At 41.0% G+C, this 17,498-nt stretch overlaps 1 protein-coding gene across 2 annotated transcripts; it reads left to right on the top strand.

Annotated features, from left to right (window-relative positions):
- The first annotated feature begins 2,716 nt into the window (after window positions 1-2,716).
- LOC139422512 (cell adhesion molecule CEACAM1-like) lies at window positions 2,717-14,045 on the top strand. 2 transcript variants are annotated; one of them, XM_071173679.1, is made up of 9 exons: window positions 2,717-2,859; window positions 3,153-3,473; window positions 4,442-4,717; window positions 5,147-5,413; window positions 7,499-7,774; window positions 8,100-8,214; window positions 9,076-9,119; window positions 9,544-9,587; window positions 12,051-14,045. In XM_071173679.1, exons 1-9 carry the CDS (start codon window positions 2,808-2,810, stop codon window positions 12,180-12,182), a joined length of 1,527 nt encoding a protein of 508 aa, XP_071029780.1. In that variant the 5' UTR covers window positions 2,717-2,807; the 3' UTR covers window positions 12,183-14,045. The 2 variants fall into 2 exon arrangements, with proteins under 2 accessions (XP_071029780.1, XP_071029773.1); XM_071173672.1 differs by having other exon boundaries at window positions 2,736-2,859; window positions 9,547-9,587.
- Window positions 14,046-17,498: the final 3,453 nt, after the last annotated feature.

Below are 17,498 nucleotides of genomic sequence, written 5' to 3' on the forward strand. Positions count from 1 at the left end.
TAGATGTCAACAGTCTTTAGAAAAAGTTTCAGGCTGTTTTTTAGAAAAAAGACCTGGAAATTGTAGTTTTTCTAGGTGACTCCCATTTTGGCTTTAGTGATTCCAAGAGCGTGGAGGAATGTGCGTTCTTTGTTGTTTATCTCCGGTAAAGACAATAACGATTCTCTGTCTTAAATTGTATAGTTTATTTGCATATTAGGATACCTAAGGAATGATTATAAATGTTTGACTTGTTTGGAAAAGTTTATTAGTAACGTTTGGGATTCATTTTGTATGCACTTTGACGGAGGGAAACTGAGTGGATTATTGACTGATGCACGCCAGCTAAACTTAGTTTTTATGGATATTAGAAGAACATTATCGAACAAAAGGACCATTTATGATGTTTATGGGACATTTTGGAGTGCCAAAAGAAGAAGATCTTCAAAGGTAAGGCATGAATTATATCGTTATTTCTGAGTTTTGTGTCACGCCTGGCAGGTTGAAATGTGAATGTCATGTGTTTGTTTGATGGGGTGTTGTCCTCAGATAATCGCATGGTTTGCTTTCGCCGTAAAGCCTTTTTGAAATCTGACCCGGTGGCTGGATTAACAAGAAGTTACGCTTTATTTTGACATATTGCATGTGTATTTTCAAGAATGTTAAATATTTACAATTCTGTAGTTTGAATTTGGCGTCCTGCACTTTCACTGGATGTCCCATCTAGCCTAGAGAGGTTATTAAGAAGTGGACATGGACCGAATAACTGGGACCATAGCGAAATGAACAACTTGTTATGTTGTTGTTCAGACATCTCAGGAGTCAGACACTTTCATTTTATTCCATGGACACTTGTTATCTACATGTTTGTTCAGAAGACTTACTACCGTTCCCAAAATATTTATATTACTCATAAATATACTACATGATCAAAAGTATGTGGACACCTGTTTGTCAAACATCTCATTCCAAAATCATGGGCATTAATATGTAGTTGGTCCACCCTTTGCTTCTATAACAGCCTCCACCCTTTTGGGAAGGCTTTCCACTAGATGTTGTAACAAAGCTCCGGGGTCTTGCTTCCATTCGGCCACAAGAGTATTAGTGAGGTCGGGCACTGATGTCCCGCAATTAGGCCTGGCTCACATTTGGTGTTCCATTTCACCCCAAAGGTGTTCGATGGGGTTGAGGTCAGGGCTCTGTGCAGGCCAGTCAAGTTCTTCCACACCAATCTCAAAAAACCCTTTCTGTATTGTGAGTGGACCAAGTACTTGGGCGTCACTCTAAAGCAGGAAGGTGGAATAAACGAGTCAGGAGTAGGTTTTCTTCACTGAACACAGTTCTCTATTGAGGGCATTTGGTCAACACAAACACTCCAACATAATCAATGAAAATCTCCCAAGGAAAAACATACATCTTCTCCAGATGAAACAGGAACACAATATGATTATCTTTAAACTACAACAAAAGTCACGGGATTGTCACCGTCTTAGTGGGTCTTCATGGATAGCTCCTCTGTCTCAGTGGCTTCCAGAGATAGTCCCCCCCCCCCCCCCCCCTCTCTGCTGGTTCCATACTCTCTCTTATAGGGGAAGGAGAATTTGTCATTAGTACCGTCAGCTGTGCTTAATTGACTGTGGTTACCTTGTCTCCCATGCCTTGTTGGGCTACTATCCGTGAGCCCAGCCTGCCCTCTGGTGGTCCTTCCACAGTATTGACCTCGCTTTGTGCACGGGGGCATTGTCATGCTGAAACAGGAAAGGGCCTTCCGCAAACTGTTGACACAAAGTTGGAAGCACAGAATTATCTCGAATGCCATTGTATGCATTTGCTTAATATTTCCCTTCACTGGACCTAGCATAGCCCAAACAATGAAAAACAGCCCCAGACCATTATTCCTCCTCCACCAAAGTTTACAGTTGGTACTATGCATTTGTTGCTCCTACACGGTTCAGCTTCACAATAGCAGGACTTACAGTTGTCCAGGGCAGCTCAAGCAGGGCAAAAATTTGACGGATTTACTTGTTGGAAAGGTGGCATCCTATGACAGTGCCATGTTGAAAGTCACTGAGCTTTTCAGTAAGGCCTCTCTATGTTTGTCTATGGAGATTGCATGGCGGTGTGCTCGATTTTATACACTTGTCAGCTATGTGTGTGGCTGAAATAGCAAAATCATTCATTTGAAGGGTGTCCACATACTTTTGTGTATATAGTCTACCTGGATAAGGGCGCATGAGGCTATCATGTAGAGGGAAAGCTGCATCTCCCATTAAAACATGAGGACTTGCTGCTGTGGTACCTGTCAGGACAGCAGGCAGTGACAAATAAAGGGCCTTTTTCAGCAGTTTGGACCCAAAATAACTATTTTGAAACACTCTGTCATAGCTCTCTTGGCCGTATGCACCTATATCCACCATTGTGAACCTGTAGTGGGCATCTTCTCTCTCCTTATCTCGCCTATTATACTGTATGTGTTGCTAGGTTGATTAAATCTAGTAGATATGGGGCAATTCACAAACATTTAATTTTCTCGCCAGTCAAGTGTCCCTCTGTGTACAGCCCCGATGAATTGCAACTCAATATTATGAAGGTGCTCCTAACGTTTTGTACACTCTGTATGTGCTGAACCGAGCAGCTGCAATTACCTTTCTGGAGTAGGTTTAATTTGATTGGTAGGAGCAAGAGGGTGGAGTTTGATTGTGCAGCCTGAGGCTGGATTGTCTGGGAGGTGGCTTCCAGGGCAAAAATAATAGTTTTTCAACTGGGTGTGTTCACCAAACTAAAGCGTACACAGTAGCTACTATACATGCATCTGTCTAGTGGTTCGAATGGATTCTCGACCCTTTAACTTTTACCTTTCACTATGTTTTCATGTTGTAGGTAAGACCAATATAATTTATTGATTTTTGTAGATGGCACATTTGTACTGTGAAATGTATACACAGTATTGAGTAATGTGCTGCTTACATTCATTTAAAATATTTTAATTAGTAGTTTGTATTTACATTTACATACTGAATGTTGGAATTTAAGATATGTATAGTGTAATTGTGTTATCAACCTACAAAACAATACAAACGCATGGACTACTACTTGAGTTGGTATGCCATAGAGTTGAAATAGTGGATAATTCAGGAAATAATTGTTACTCAAACCTATGCTTGTCTCTCCAGGGTTGTGTTATGGAAAAGGTTTGTTACCAGCAGAATCCATGGTCGGGGAGGTTACACACAATGTGACATTCACAATCGATAATCCACCAAACGCAGCATTTAGGGTAGTAGCCTGGACAGCTAATGGTATTAATGTAATAACCAGTGGTGGCGGCACGGCTGACGCTATAGGTACTGGATATGTAGGAAGAATCACTTTGAACTCTACTACTGGATCTCTGGAACTCAGGAATCTAGTCCTGAGTGACACGGGAGAATATGCAGTCTCTATATCAACAATTGGAAAACCAGACGAAGGGACTACTACATTGAGGGTGTATGGTGAGTACTTTGTGTTGCTGCAGTCATTCTCTGACAATAACAATTTGGTTTTACATCAGCGGTACACTCCACACACTATACCTTGAATTCTAATTACAGTAAGCCTTATATTATCTTTACAAGGAAGGCTGGATTTTCCAAAATGTGTCACCTGTACTGTACCATAATACTGACACACCATCCTTTAGGAATGATTTTGAAATACAGTACATTTTTCCTCCCTATGTACTTTTTTTCAGTAAATATATAATTGTTCAATTCCAGAAGAAGCAAGTCTTCCAAGGAAATCCAGAGATTTCCACTCACCTGTATTTGGTTGCATTCCACTCAAACTACAGCTTTATATGATTTCTCCATTTACATACTCCAGACATATTTTGGATATGTATTCTACCTACTTAGGTATTTGATAGTTTTGTGTTTAAGTATAACCTTAGGGCCCCATTTAATTCTGGAAACGTGTCTAAAGCACCTTAGAAACTCTCCAATCCAACTCATTTTATAAAATTATCCCTGGCAAACACACTGTTCATGCGTTCCAGGTCGCACATTGCAATCGTAATGTCATAATGATCATATTATACAGTAATTATGTTCTTTCTCAAAACCATGAAATGCAGTGCTTGACTAATGCTGTGCTTTTAGCAGGGGGTGCTCCTGCATCAAACCGCCACTACCCAAAAGGCATAGTCAGGCTATCTTGGGAATCAGTTTGTGATTTGTGATTTTTAGCTTGTGAGCAAGTTATTGTAGGTGCATTATTGCTGTTTTATGTCTAAAACAGTTACTGGCAATTTGCTTGTTCAAGTTACAATTGGTTAATACTGTTGAGCTCTTCTGGATGGAACAGATCCAAGTGCTCCATTCAAATGAACAATCGGTAAAAAATCTGGCCAAACACTCTATGGCTTTGGATCAGATTGTTTTCTAAGCCAATAGGAAGTTGTTATTGTGTTTTTAACCCACAGCGCCAGTCTCCAAGATGACAATAACTGCCAACAACATAGACTTAGTGGAGTTCAACAGCTCTGTCAGTCTGTCCTGCTCCTCCTCTGGCTCCTCCCTCTCTTACCGCTGGCTGAATGGCAGCTCAGAGTTCACAGCCAGTGATGGAGTTCAGCTTGATGATGGAAACACCACTCTCACCATAGTCAGAGTGACTCGGTATGACCAGGGGCCGTTCTGGTGTATTGTCTCCAACCCCATCAACAGTGACAATGAGAGTATAACCCTCACCATCAGCTGTGAGTCTCTAACCTGCATGTCTTACCCTTCTAAGTGAACTGCATGTGGAAAGAGATACAGTATGTGTAAACATTGTTTACCTGTGTACTTCATCTTGTAATTTCTTGAGTTTGCTTCCCATAGTGGCAATTCAACTGAAAAATAACAAGACATCAAACATCTTGAAAATAACTCCCCCTGTTCTGGTATAGAAAAAAACATTCCTGTTTAGTATGCAACTTCCCTTCATCCTATTCTAACATCTTCCACTACCATAAACATTTGTAGACAGTTGTGGTGTGCCTTTGGCGATAGGACGCTTGATCTAGATATATCCACTTTTACATTCATGACATTGATGAATGTGGTCTACAGTATTAGAACTGTAGATTACTTTTGGCCATCCTTATTTTTTAGCAAAGGTGTTTGACATGGACCATTTATTACAGATGGTCCAGAAAACATAACATTGAAGGTGACCCCTCTAGATGTACTGTATGGATCAGGGTCAGACCTCACTCTGTCCTGCTCAGCTGAGTCCAGTCCTCCTGCCCATTTTCAGTGGGCTCTGAATGGAGAACTGCTGTCCAATCAGGGACCAGTACTCAGGCTGGAGAACATCCAGGCCAGTCAGAGTGGTAGGTACAGCTGCTGGGCCCATAATACCAGAACCCTGAGGTACCAGACATCTGAGCCCTCTGACATCACTGTGCTGGGTAAGTGGTAGCTGTGACACAAAAGTATTTACCGGTGTTTGTAGTTCTGTGGGGTAGTGTCAGCGGTTCTGTCCAGAACTGAATGTTTCAGACTTCAACAATTGACATTTTAAATAGCTCTGAGATTTCCCACACTCAACCATGCATCTTTTGAAAAATATTTCCAGTTGTAATAACAGCTGGGTATTTAGTGTGTGCCCAAAAACTCACAAGTCCTGGCCATGATCTCACTTTGCAAAGTTAGCCTTGTGTGCCAGTGTGCTCCAATGCATGTGTCAATGCGAGAGCTGTGTGTCATTTTTTGGGGAACCCCAGAGAACTCCAATGACTGTAAACAACAAAGGGATTTTGTTTCATGGCTAGGTAAGTGGGAAAGAGGAATAGACAGTTATTGGAGAAAACAAAGACTGGCTTTGATGGTTTCATTGGTACAGGAAAGTCACAGTTGATATTTGGTCTTTGTTACATCCATGTGAGTTTTGTGCTTACTAATGTGCAATGTTTATTTAGTTGGTTTTCAGTTTGCTGTGGTTGTCTCAAGAATTAGTGTTCTGTCGATTGCGTGAATCAGGCATTGTGAGGGAATGAAAGCTGATAATTTGATGGCCATGCACTAAAGAAATGATGTGATAGAATTCACATTGAGAGTATTGGCCATCTATATTGAAACATGTACTTACACGAAACAGTCGAAGCATAACTGACTTGCCGGGTTAAATAAAGGTTGAATAAAATAAAATAAGTACCAGTCAAAAGTTTTAGAACACCTACTCATTCAAGGATTTTCTTTATTTTTACTATTTTTTACATTGTATAATAATAGTGAAGAAATCAACACTATGAAATAACACATATGGAATCATGTAGTAACCAAAAAATATTTATATTTGAGATTATTCAAAGTATGCCCTTTGCCTTGATGACAGCTTTGCACACTCTTGGCATTCTCTCAACCAGCTTCATGAGGAATGTTTTTCCAACAGTCTTGAAGCAGTTTCCACATATGCTGAGCACTTGTAGGCTGCTTTTCCTTCACTCTGCTGTCCAACTCATTGCAACCCATCTCAAACGGGTTCAGGTCGAGTGATTGTGGAGGCCAGGTCATCTGATGCAGCACTCCATCCCTCTCCTTGGTCAAATATCCCTTACACAGCCTGGAGGTGTGTTTTGGGTCATTGTCCTGTAAAGAAAAACCAATGATAGTCCCACTAAGCCCAAACCAGATGGGATGGCGGTTCGCTGCAGAATGCTGTTGTAGCCATGCTGGTTAAGTGTGCCTTGAATTCTAACAGTGTCACCAGTAAAGCAACCCACACCATCCTCTTCCATGCTTCACGGTGGGAACCACACATGCAGAGATAATCTGTTCACCTACTCTGCGTCTCATAAAGACACGGCGGTTGGAACTAAAAATCACAGATTTGGACTCAACAGACCAAAGTACAGATTTCCACTGGTCTAATGTCCTTTGCTCATGTTTCTTGGCCCATGCAAGTCTTTTCTCCTTATTGGTATCCTTTAGTAGTTGTTTCTTTGCAGGAATTCGACCATGAAAGCCTGACTCACACAGTTGAGGTTGAGATGTGTCTGTTACTTGAACTCTGAAGCATTTATTTTGGCTGCAATCTGAGGTGCAGTTAACTCTAATGAACTTATCCTCTGCAGCAGAGGTAACTCTGGGCCTTCCTTTCTTGTGGCGGTCCTCATGAGAGCCAGTTTCCTCAAAGCACTTGATGGTTTTTGCAACTGCACTTGAAGAAACTTTCAAAGTTCTTGAAATGTTCCTCATTTACTGACTTAAATGTCTTAAAGTACACTTTTGTGGTTACTACGTGAATTCCATATGGGTTATTTCATAGTTTTGATTTCTCAACTTTTTGCAACGTAGAAAATAGTCAAAATAATGAAAAATCTTTAAATGAGTGGATGTGGCCAAACTTTTGACTGGTACTGTATGTACAGTATGTAAGACTAAAACAGGCTTTTTGTAGAGTTGTTCACTATTAGTAAAACAAGGGTAATGTATAAACTACATTATTGTAGCCTTTCTCATTCAAGTAACCATTTCTGTACTCCTTTTCACAGAAAGAATATCTAGTGCTAAACTCACAATTTCACCAAACCCTCCAATCATCGAAGGGGGTTCTGTCACCTTGACCTGTGATGCTTCTGGCTCCATCAGCAACAGAGACTGGATGAAGGATGGTCAGCCTCTGTCTCCTAGTGAAAGAATCATCTTCTCTGAGGATAATAAGACAGTTTCTATCAGTCCTTTGAATTTAACAGATTCTGGGATATTCCTGTGTCATCTCGCCAACCTTGTCAGCAATGAGAATGCATCTTACAATCTCACTGTTAGTTGTGAGTATGACACAACCTATACAGTGGGGCAAAAAAGTATTTAGTCAGCTACCAATTGTGCAAGATTTCCTTGAGTTTAGACATAAAGGCAACATTTTGTATCAAAACACTTTGATACAATTATGCATTTATTAAGTACTAAATGTACAGTAGATGTGAACTCACCAACCTAATCTGGAAGGTGAAGAAATGTGATTTTAAACTTAATGTAGTTTGCTGCTTTGAAATGATCTCCTCACCCGATGAGATGGCAACATGGCTTATTCAAAGTGTACTGTATATGCTCAATCTCATCGCTGTATGGTTCTGTCCCTGTTCTTTGCAGTGAAGGGATCAACACAAGGTGGACCGAATGTTGGTGCCATCGTTGGTGGTAGTTTGGGTGCAGTAGCTGTGGTTGCAGTGACAGTGATATGTGTGGTGGTAGCTATGAAAAAGGGGTAAGTAACAGCTACATTTTATTCTAAGCAATTTTTTTGTCCCACATATCCTTGCTCTGTATGGTGTTTCATATTGGTTTAGCTTTTAAGCTCTATGCTTTAAATAGTTAGTCAGACAGCCAACTAGTTAGCTGAACCTTGACCCTTTAGGTTTGCTTAATGTGTGTCTCACTGACCCATGGCTGAAAGTATAACAGGTGTTTGCTCATGATGAGACTGGCAGATTGCACTCAGACTTTAACTCTTGGAACGTAGTGCCAAGGTTGGAGGACCAGAAGAGAGATTTCCCTATTTAGTTGAGTTTTCATTTGTCAACTTCCTTGGTTGTGACCACTTCTCTCGAAACCGTTTATTATATTACAGGGCTTGTAGAGGCTTGGTCTTATCATACATTGGCTCAGGGATTTTCTTGCAAGGAATGGCTTTTCATGTAAGCAAACACACATGTCTGTAATCAGATATGAATTGAGGAGTAGTTGGTTATAATGTAATATGAGAGGGGTTCAAAATAAATAGACGTAAACAATGTGGCATTGGAGCTGTGAAGGGTCAATTTCAGGAAAGCATTTGACAATTTCTAAAAGGTAACTATAGACTGATAACAACCTAAGAATTGCTCCGGCCTGTGAATAGAAGAGAGGTGGAGTATGATTTACAGTAAAGGTGAAAGTCATATTCTCATAACAGGATATTATTAATCCTTCCTGTAGTTGGATGTCAGGGCTGGAGTTGTCAAGGTTATGAACAAATCATTTGTTGGTGGTTCAATGTCATTCATTTGCATTATCTAAATTACACGTGTACCTGAACATAACAATAGTAATTTCCCAAAGATACTGACTGCTACTTATTTTCAATTAGCTACTTCAAGAAAATAACTTCTGGTGGAAGGACAGTTGGCAACAGTAAGCATAAGTTGTGTGTGTGTGCTTGCTATGCTTGCTATGCTAACACAGGCATCCATTTTGTAAATGAATCAAACATTTCTGTTTCCAGAAAAGGCAACTCGAGGAACTTTTGGTCTACATATATTTCTACTTTGTCTAATACTACTGTCTAATAGTCAACTGATCTCCATCTCTCTAGTTCCCTACTTAACTTCCTCCTTCCTGTTTGGGAAAAGAAACCTATCTCTCTGCTCCTGATTATCATAATCTTCTACAGACACAAAAAAAAACAAACTAACCATCATGCCTGTAATCTAAGGCAATGCTTTGATTGAAGGTGTGAGTATTAGCAGTCAATGTTGATTAGTGCTTCATGATTGTGAAACCTACTCTACTGTAAAGTGCAATCCCATTTCTAAGTGCTATTTGTGTGTCATCCCAGCAGGTGAAAGCTCTACTAATGGAGGGGGGAAAGGAGGAAACCAGGTACTGTGCCCTGTCATGTCATGCATTTAACTGTCATTGTTTTCTGTTTTCATAGCTTTGATAGGGTATTTGTTTAACTCACATGAATGTCATGCCAATGTATAAGAAACTCTTTTGTGATAAAAACATTTGTGAAAATCCAAATAACTTCACATATCTTCATTGTAAAGGGTTTAAACACGGTTTCCCATGCTTGTTCAACGAACCATAATCAATTATGCACCTGTGGAACACTCGTTAAGACACTAACAGCGTACAGACAGTAGGCAATTAAGGTCACAGTTATGAAAACTTAGGACACTAAAGAGGCCTTTCAACTGACTCTGAAAAACACAAAAAGAAAGATGCCCAGGGTCCCTGCTCATCTGCGTGAACATGCCTTAGGCATGCTGCAAGGAGGCATGAGGACTGCAGATGTGGCCAGGGCAATACATTTCAATGTCTGTACTGTGAGACGCCTAAGACAGCGCTACAGGGAGACAGGATGGACAGCTGATCGTCCTCGCAGTGGCAGACCACGTGTAACAACACCTACACAGGATTGGTACATCCGAACATCACACCTGCGGGACAGGTACAGGATGGCAACAACTGCCTGAGTTACACCAGGAACGCACAATCCCTCCATCAGTGCTCAGACTGTCTGCAATTGGCTGAGAGAGGCTAGACTGAGGGCTTGTAGGCCTGTTGTAAGGCATGTCCTCACCAGACATCACTGGAAACAACGTCGTCTATGGCCACAAACCCACTGTCGCTGGACCAGACAGGACTGGCAAAAACTGCTCTTCACTGACGAGTCACGGTTTTGTCTCACCAGGGGTGATGGTCGGATTCGCGTTTATCTTCGATGTAATGAGCGTTACACCGAGGCCTGTACTCTGGAGCGGGATCGATTTGGAGGTGGAGGGTCCGTCATGGTCTAGTGCAGTGTGTCACAGCATCATCGGACTGAGCTTCTTGTCATTGCAGGCTATCTCAACACTGTCCGTTACAGGGAAGACATCCTCCTCCCTCATGTGGTACCCTTCCTGCAGGCTCATCCTGACATGGCCCTCCAGCATGAGAATGCCCCCAGCCATACTGCTCGTTCTGTGCATGATTCCCTGCAAGGCCATGGCCAGCGAAGAGCCCGGATCTCAATCCCATTAGGCATGTCTGGGATCTGTTAGATCGGAGGGTGAGGGCTAGGGCCATTCCCCAGAAATGTCCGGGAACTTGCAGGTGATCTGGTGGAAGAGTGAGGTAACATCTCACAGCAAGAACTGGCATTGAGGAGGAGATGCACTGCAGTAGTTAATGCAGCTGGTGGCCACACCTGATACTGACTGACTTTTGATTTTGACCCCCCCTTTGTTCAGGACCAATTATTCAATTTCTGTTAGTCACATGTCTGTGGAAAATAAACGCAGTTGACAGTGAGAGGATGTTCCTTTTTTTTCTGAGTTTATTTCCTTTATTTACAGTATTGACATCATTCAGGTGCACAGATAATTAACTGACCTGCTTTTGTTCCTTTGATACTGCCATTTTGTGTAAAAAGAGCTGCACTCTGGGCGACATGTACGATATCATATCTTGTCTGGCTATCAGATATCATGATCAGAATAGTAGATTCTATCGTTGTATAAGACTATAATGATCATCACATATAAATATCTCATCACACAATGTAGAAGAAGATGGGTCAGTATAATAGTTATAAAATAACTATAAGATAATATACAGTAATAGCTTAAATGGCACCAGAGCCAAGCTCCTGGTCAGCTACAGTATATCTCCTGGCATTGTTCCTGCTAAGCCACAGTCTGACATTTAACCACGTGTATATATCCGCACATCATAGAGATAATCACACTTTCAGGCAGGGGTAGTATGCATTGCCTTTTTACTGTAAGGCTGAGGGACTTTGCTCCAGGAAGAGAATATTATATTGAGCTTGCACACACAACTTTTCTTGTCAAGTATTTACAACAGACTATTGCCTTGGCTACTCAGCGACGACAAATGTGTTTCTGTCAAGTGCCATGAGCCCTAATGTGTCCATTTGGCTGCAATTTAATCTCTTCTAAAACTCAACCGAAAGAAATATAAAAGACATGAGGAACTATCTTCGTAATCAACAACACTGACCTCTTTCAAGATAATAATAGAAACATGACAACCTGCTCATAATGGCCTAGTCTGGTAACTGGTTCACTAGCTGTGCGACACACCTTCACTCCTGGCATACAAGGCTAGTAACGACCACACAGTTTTAGGGGATGTAACAAGTTCCCTGCCCTCAAGAAGTTGTACGAGAAATAACCAAAAAAAGTTGACTGAACTAACTCTGTGTTTGTAATTATCCACTGCTCTGGTGCTTATAGCTCTAGATGTGATGCAGTATAAAAAGGGCCCTGAGTTTGTCCTTGTCAGGTCATGGTCAGGACTGAACTAAGACATGTCTCTCCTCTCTCCTCATAGGAGCTGAACTATGCAGACATCACGCAATTCCAGAAGAGGGATGGTGGGTCAGTTCAGCTGGGGAACCTGGGTATTTCCTCCACAGAGTACGCTCAGGTCAGAGTCAACAACAGGCCCGGTCAGCCAACCTAACCCACCTACCAGGCCCACCAATCCCAGTACACCCAGGTGAAAAAACCTGCCCATAAGCCTGCCCCTGATGCTGCATCCACCGTTTCTCAGACGTCCGAAGGAACTGACCACCCCTCCCTGTCAATCATCTGGACCAGTTGGGGTCAGTCAGGGTGACTAGGCCTGTTCAGACATGGTCAGTGAAGCCCCACAACCTTCTCTGTCAATGTGCCAACCAAACTTTTTCTAATAATGTATCCCTTATCAGGCCTTACAGATCCCTGGACAAACAAAAGTGTCAGTTGACCCCTTAGCTATTATCATTACATTGGGTGTTAATCTGTTTTAAAATGCATACTCAACCAAGAGTAATGATAATGTCGTAATAGCTCATCAGATCGTGATGGATAGTGAATATATTGATATACACAAATAATACAGCTACATACACAATGTGCCATTAAATATAGTCTCTCTAACTGCTCTTTTCAGTTCTCATACATACAGTAGTGTTGAAGTAACTGTACTATATGACAAATAGTGAAAATCATTAGCATGCATCCCATGATTTATTAGAACAGCAACACAGAGGAACACCATTTCTCAGGGTGACATGGGTACCTTATCCCTGGTCATTTGCATGTATGGTGTACATGATACCTTATGTACTGTTAGATATCACAACAAGGAAATGAAATAGCCCTGTGTGCAGTATGTGTACATGATAAATACTGTTTGCTTTGTTTATTAGCAATAGATGGCTCTCTCACTGTTGATTTGTTTGTCTGGGTGTACAGTGTGTGTATTCAATAATTATTTGGATCAATAATTTCCCTATGGCTATTTGATTATTAAAACACCAATAACAAGATGGGGAATAAAATATAATATTTTTCTTATTAAAAGTTGACATGAACGAAACCAACAATGGTTATGTCGGTGACAAGGTGCAGTACCACACACATCTATCATAAAACGACCTGTATTTTGGCTTGAGGACAACATACTGTAGTCCCAACCATGCATGGGAAGTTTTTAAACACCACACTACCCATTTAGCTTTAATAATAAAGCCGTATTTATTATTTGGGACATTTTCTACAGTGATGCTTGTACCTCAAACCTATTTCAATAACACATTACTATATTTTAAATGATTCAACTAATGTACAATATGAGAAAGTAGGCTTGATTTACAGTAAGATACTTGTACTGCTAGTTCCGACCGTGCAGCAATATTAACAAATCATCTAACAATTACACAACAACTACCTACTATATTTGTATGTTTAAATTATTAAATGAATGTACAATGTGTGAGAAAGCAGGCTTGATTTACAGTAAGATACATTTATTAATCTTTATGGTTTATTGTGGTTCCAAGCATTTTTGTTATTTGTGAATCCACCTATATTTGAGTCATTATGTATTTTGCAGCAAAAACAGAAGTGTCTGTATGCTTAAGAATTGTTTATTTAATGTCAAATGTACTGTACATGATTTAGTGCCATATCTACTCCCAAACCAAACATTCCAGTTTATCTACTTCCAAACCAATCATAGAGTTATGTAAGAACACAGGGGAAGGCACAGCGTGGGTAATGCTATACTCCAACATCAAAGGCCCTCTCGGTCAACACTCTCAATACACTTAGTAATTCCTTTGTACTCATATGAATCCATTGGTTCCTATGATGTCAATGTGGACTTGTCATTGAAGTTTTATCATTCTGACCTGTATACTGCTACTGTACATACTGCACATGATTATTGTCATAATGAATTGTAGACTCGTCTGTTTACAATACAACTATTTGTTTTGAAATAATTGCACTTTTATGGAAGAATTTACATTTTGATGCCAATAAATTATATTTGCTGTAACATGGCTAACATTTCTGTCTTGGATTGGAAGGGAATAAGCACATGGGGTTCTGCTTTCAAATTGCTGTGTAGTACAGAAAAAGTACAACTGAGACAAACTATTTGGGGTTTAAATGATTTAAACTAAAGAATCTTTCAGTAACAGATACTTAATTGCAATAATTAACTGTAAAGAATGACCTCCACGTATAATATGAAATCACTTCTCTCTTTTAGCAGTGTAATATTTCGGGAATTTCCTCATTGAATATTTTAATTAAAGCACATCTCTCTTTTGAAGGGCAATTACACCACTTTTCAACCTCATATTCATTATCCCTAGCACCAAACTAATCAAATCAAATCCAATTGAATTTGTCACATGCGCCGAACACAACAGGTGTAGTAGACCTTACAGTGAAATGCTTACTTACAAGCCCTTAACCAACAATGTGGTTTTAATAAAATCTCTAAAAAAGTAAGAGACAGGAATTACAAATCGCTAAAGAGCAGCAGTAGATAACAATTGCTTGGCTGTATACATGGGGTACTGGTACAGAGTCAATGTGAGGTAATTATGTACATGAAGATAGAGTTATTAAAGTGGCTATGCATAGATAATAACAGAGAATAGCAGCAGCATGGGGGGGAGGCAGTGCAAATAGTCTGGGTAGCCATTTGATTAGCTGTTCAGGAATCTTATGGCTTGGGGGTAGAAGCTGTTTAGAAGCCTCTTGGACTTAGACTTGGCGCTCTGGTACCGCTTGCTGTGTGGTAGCAGAGAGAACAGTCTATGACTAGGGTGGCTGGAGTCTTTGACAATTTTTAGGGCCTTCCTCTGACACTGCCTGGTATAGAGGTCCTGGATGGCAGGAAGCTTGGCCCCAATGATGTACTTGGTCATACGCACTACCCTCTGCAGTTTCTTGTGGTCGGAGGCCAAATAGTTGCAATACCAGGCAGTGATGCAACCCGTCAGGATGCTCTCGATGGGGAGCTGTAAAACCTTTTGAGGATCTGAGGACCCACGCCAAATCTTTTCAGTCTCCTGAGGGGGAATGTGTTTGTCGTGCCCTCTTGATGACTGTCTTGGTGTGTTTGGCCATTCTAGTTTGTTGTTGATGTGGACTCGATCTATAAAAAAGTGGTCAGATGAAGCAGATGCTAAACTACAGGACTGTTTTGCTAGCACAGACTGGAATATGTTCCGGGATTCTTCCGATGGCATTGAGGAGTACACCACATCAGTCACTGGCTTTATCAGTAAGTGCTGGAATATGGTTGCACATTTAACACTCTGATAGAAATGAGGTAAAACTGATATAGTTCCCCTGTATTAAAGTCGCCGTCCGCAACTTTAATGCTCTGGATGAGCATTTCCCTGTTTGCTTATGGTGGAATAGAGCTACTTGAGTGCGTTTTTAGTGCCAACCTCAGTCTGTGATGGTATGTAGACAACTATGAAAAATACAGATGAAAACAATCTAGGTAGATGGTGTGGTCTACAGCTTATCATGAGAGACTCTAGCTCAGGCAGGCAAAACCCTGAGACTTCCTTAGATATTGTGCACCAGCTATTGTTTACAAATATGCATAGGCCCCCGCCCCGTGTCTCACCAGAGGCTGCTATTCTGTCTTGCCAATAGAGTGTAAACACGCCAGCTCTTTGTTCTTAATGTCATCGTTCAGCCATGACTCAGTGAAACATATGATATTACAGTTTTTAATGTCCCGTTGGTAGGATATACAGTGGGGCAAATAAGTATTTAGTCAGCCACCAATTGTGCAAGTTCTCCCATTTAAAAAGACGAGAGAGGCCTGTAATTTTCATCATAGGTACACTTCAACTATGACAGACAAAATGGAAAAAAAAATCACATTGTAGGATTTTTAATGAATTTATTTACAAATTATGGTGGAAAATAAGTATTTGGTCACCTACAAACAAGCAAGATTTCTGGCTCTCACAGACCTGTAACTTCTTCTTTAAGAGGCTCCTCTGTCCTCCACTCGTTACCTGTATTAATGGCACCTGTTTGAACTTGTTATCAGTATAAAAGACACCTGTCCACAACCTCAAACAGTCACACTCCTAACTCCACTATGGCTAAGACCAAAGAGTTGTCAAAGGACACCAGAAACAAAATTTTAGACCTGCACCAGGCTGGGAAGACTGAATCTGCAATAGGTAAGCAGCTTGGTTTGAAGAAGTCAACTGTGGGAGCAATTATTAGGAAATGGAAGACATACAAGACCACTGATAATCTCCCTCGATCTGGAGCTCCACGCAAGATCTCACCCCGTGGGGTCAAAATGATCACAAGAACGGTGAGCAAAAATCCCAGAACCACACGGGGGGACCTAGTGAATGACCTGCAGAGAGCTGGGACCAAAGTAACAAAGCCTACCATCAGTAACATACTGCTGCCAGGGACGCAAATCCTGACGTGTCCCCCTGCTTAAGCCAGTACATGCCCAGGCCCGTCTGAAGTTTGCTAGAGAGCATTTGGATGATCCAGAAGAAGATTGGGAGAATGTCATATGGTCAGATGAAACTAAAATATAACTTTTTGGTAAAAACTCAACTTGTCGTGTTTGGAGGACAAAGAATGCTAAGTTGCATCCAAAGAACATCATACCTACTGTGAAGCATGGGGGTGGAAACATCATGCTTTGGGGCTGTTTTTCTGCAAAGGGACCAGGACGACTGATCCGTGTAAAGGAAAGAATGAATGGGGCCATGTATCGTGAGATTTTGAGTGAAAACCTCCTTCCACCAGCAAGGGCATTGAAGATGAAACGTGGCTGGGTCTTTCAGCATGACAATGATCCCAAACACACCGCCCGGGCAACAAAGGAGTGGCTTCGTAAGAAGCATTTCAAGGTCTTGGAGTGGCCTAGCCAGTCTCCAGATCTCAACCCCATAGAACATCTTTGGAGGGAGTTGAAAGTCTGTGTTGCCCAGCAACAGCCCCAAAACATCACTGCTCTAGAGGAGATCTGCATGGAGGAATGGGCCAGAATACCAGCAACAGTGTGTGAAAATCTTGTGAAGGCTTACAGAAAACGTTTGACCTCTGTCATTGCCAACAAAGGGTATATAACAAAGTATTGAGATAAACGTTTGTTATTGACCAAATACTTATTTTCCACCATAATCTGCAAATAAATTCATTAAAAATCCTACAATATGATTTTCTGGATTTTTTTTCTAATTTTGTCTGTCATAGTTGAAGTGTACCTATGATGAAAATTACAGGGCTCTCTCATATTTTTAAGTGGGAGAACTTGCACAATTGGTGGCTGACTAAATACTTTTTTCCCCCACTGTACGTACTTTCAGTTCGTCCCATTTATTTTCCAGCGATTAAATGTTAGCTAGCAGAATGGAAGGCTAAGGCAGATTAGCCAATTGTCGCCTGATCCTCACAAGGCATCCTCACAAGGCATCCCCACATCACTAGTGTGTACGCA

Source organism: Oncorhynchus clarkii, chromosome 2 (genome assembly GCF_045791955.1).
Source record: "Oncorhynchus clarkii lewisi isolate Uvic-CL-2024 chromosome 2, UVic_Ocla_1.0, whole genome shotgun sequence".
Lineage (NCBI taxonomy): Eukaryota > Metazoa > Chordata > Actinopteri > Salmoniformes > Salmonidae > Oncorhynchus > Oncorhynchus clarkii.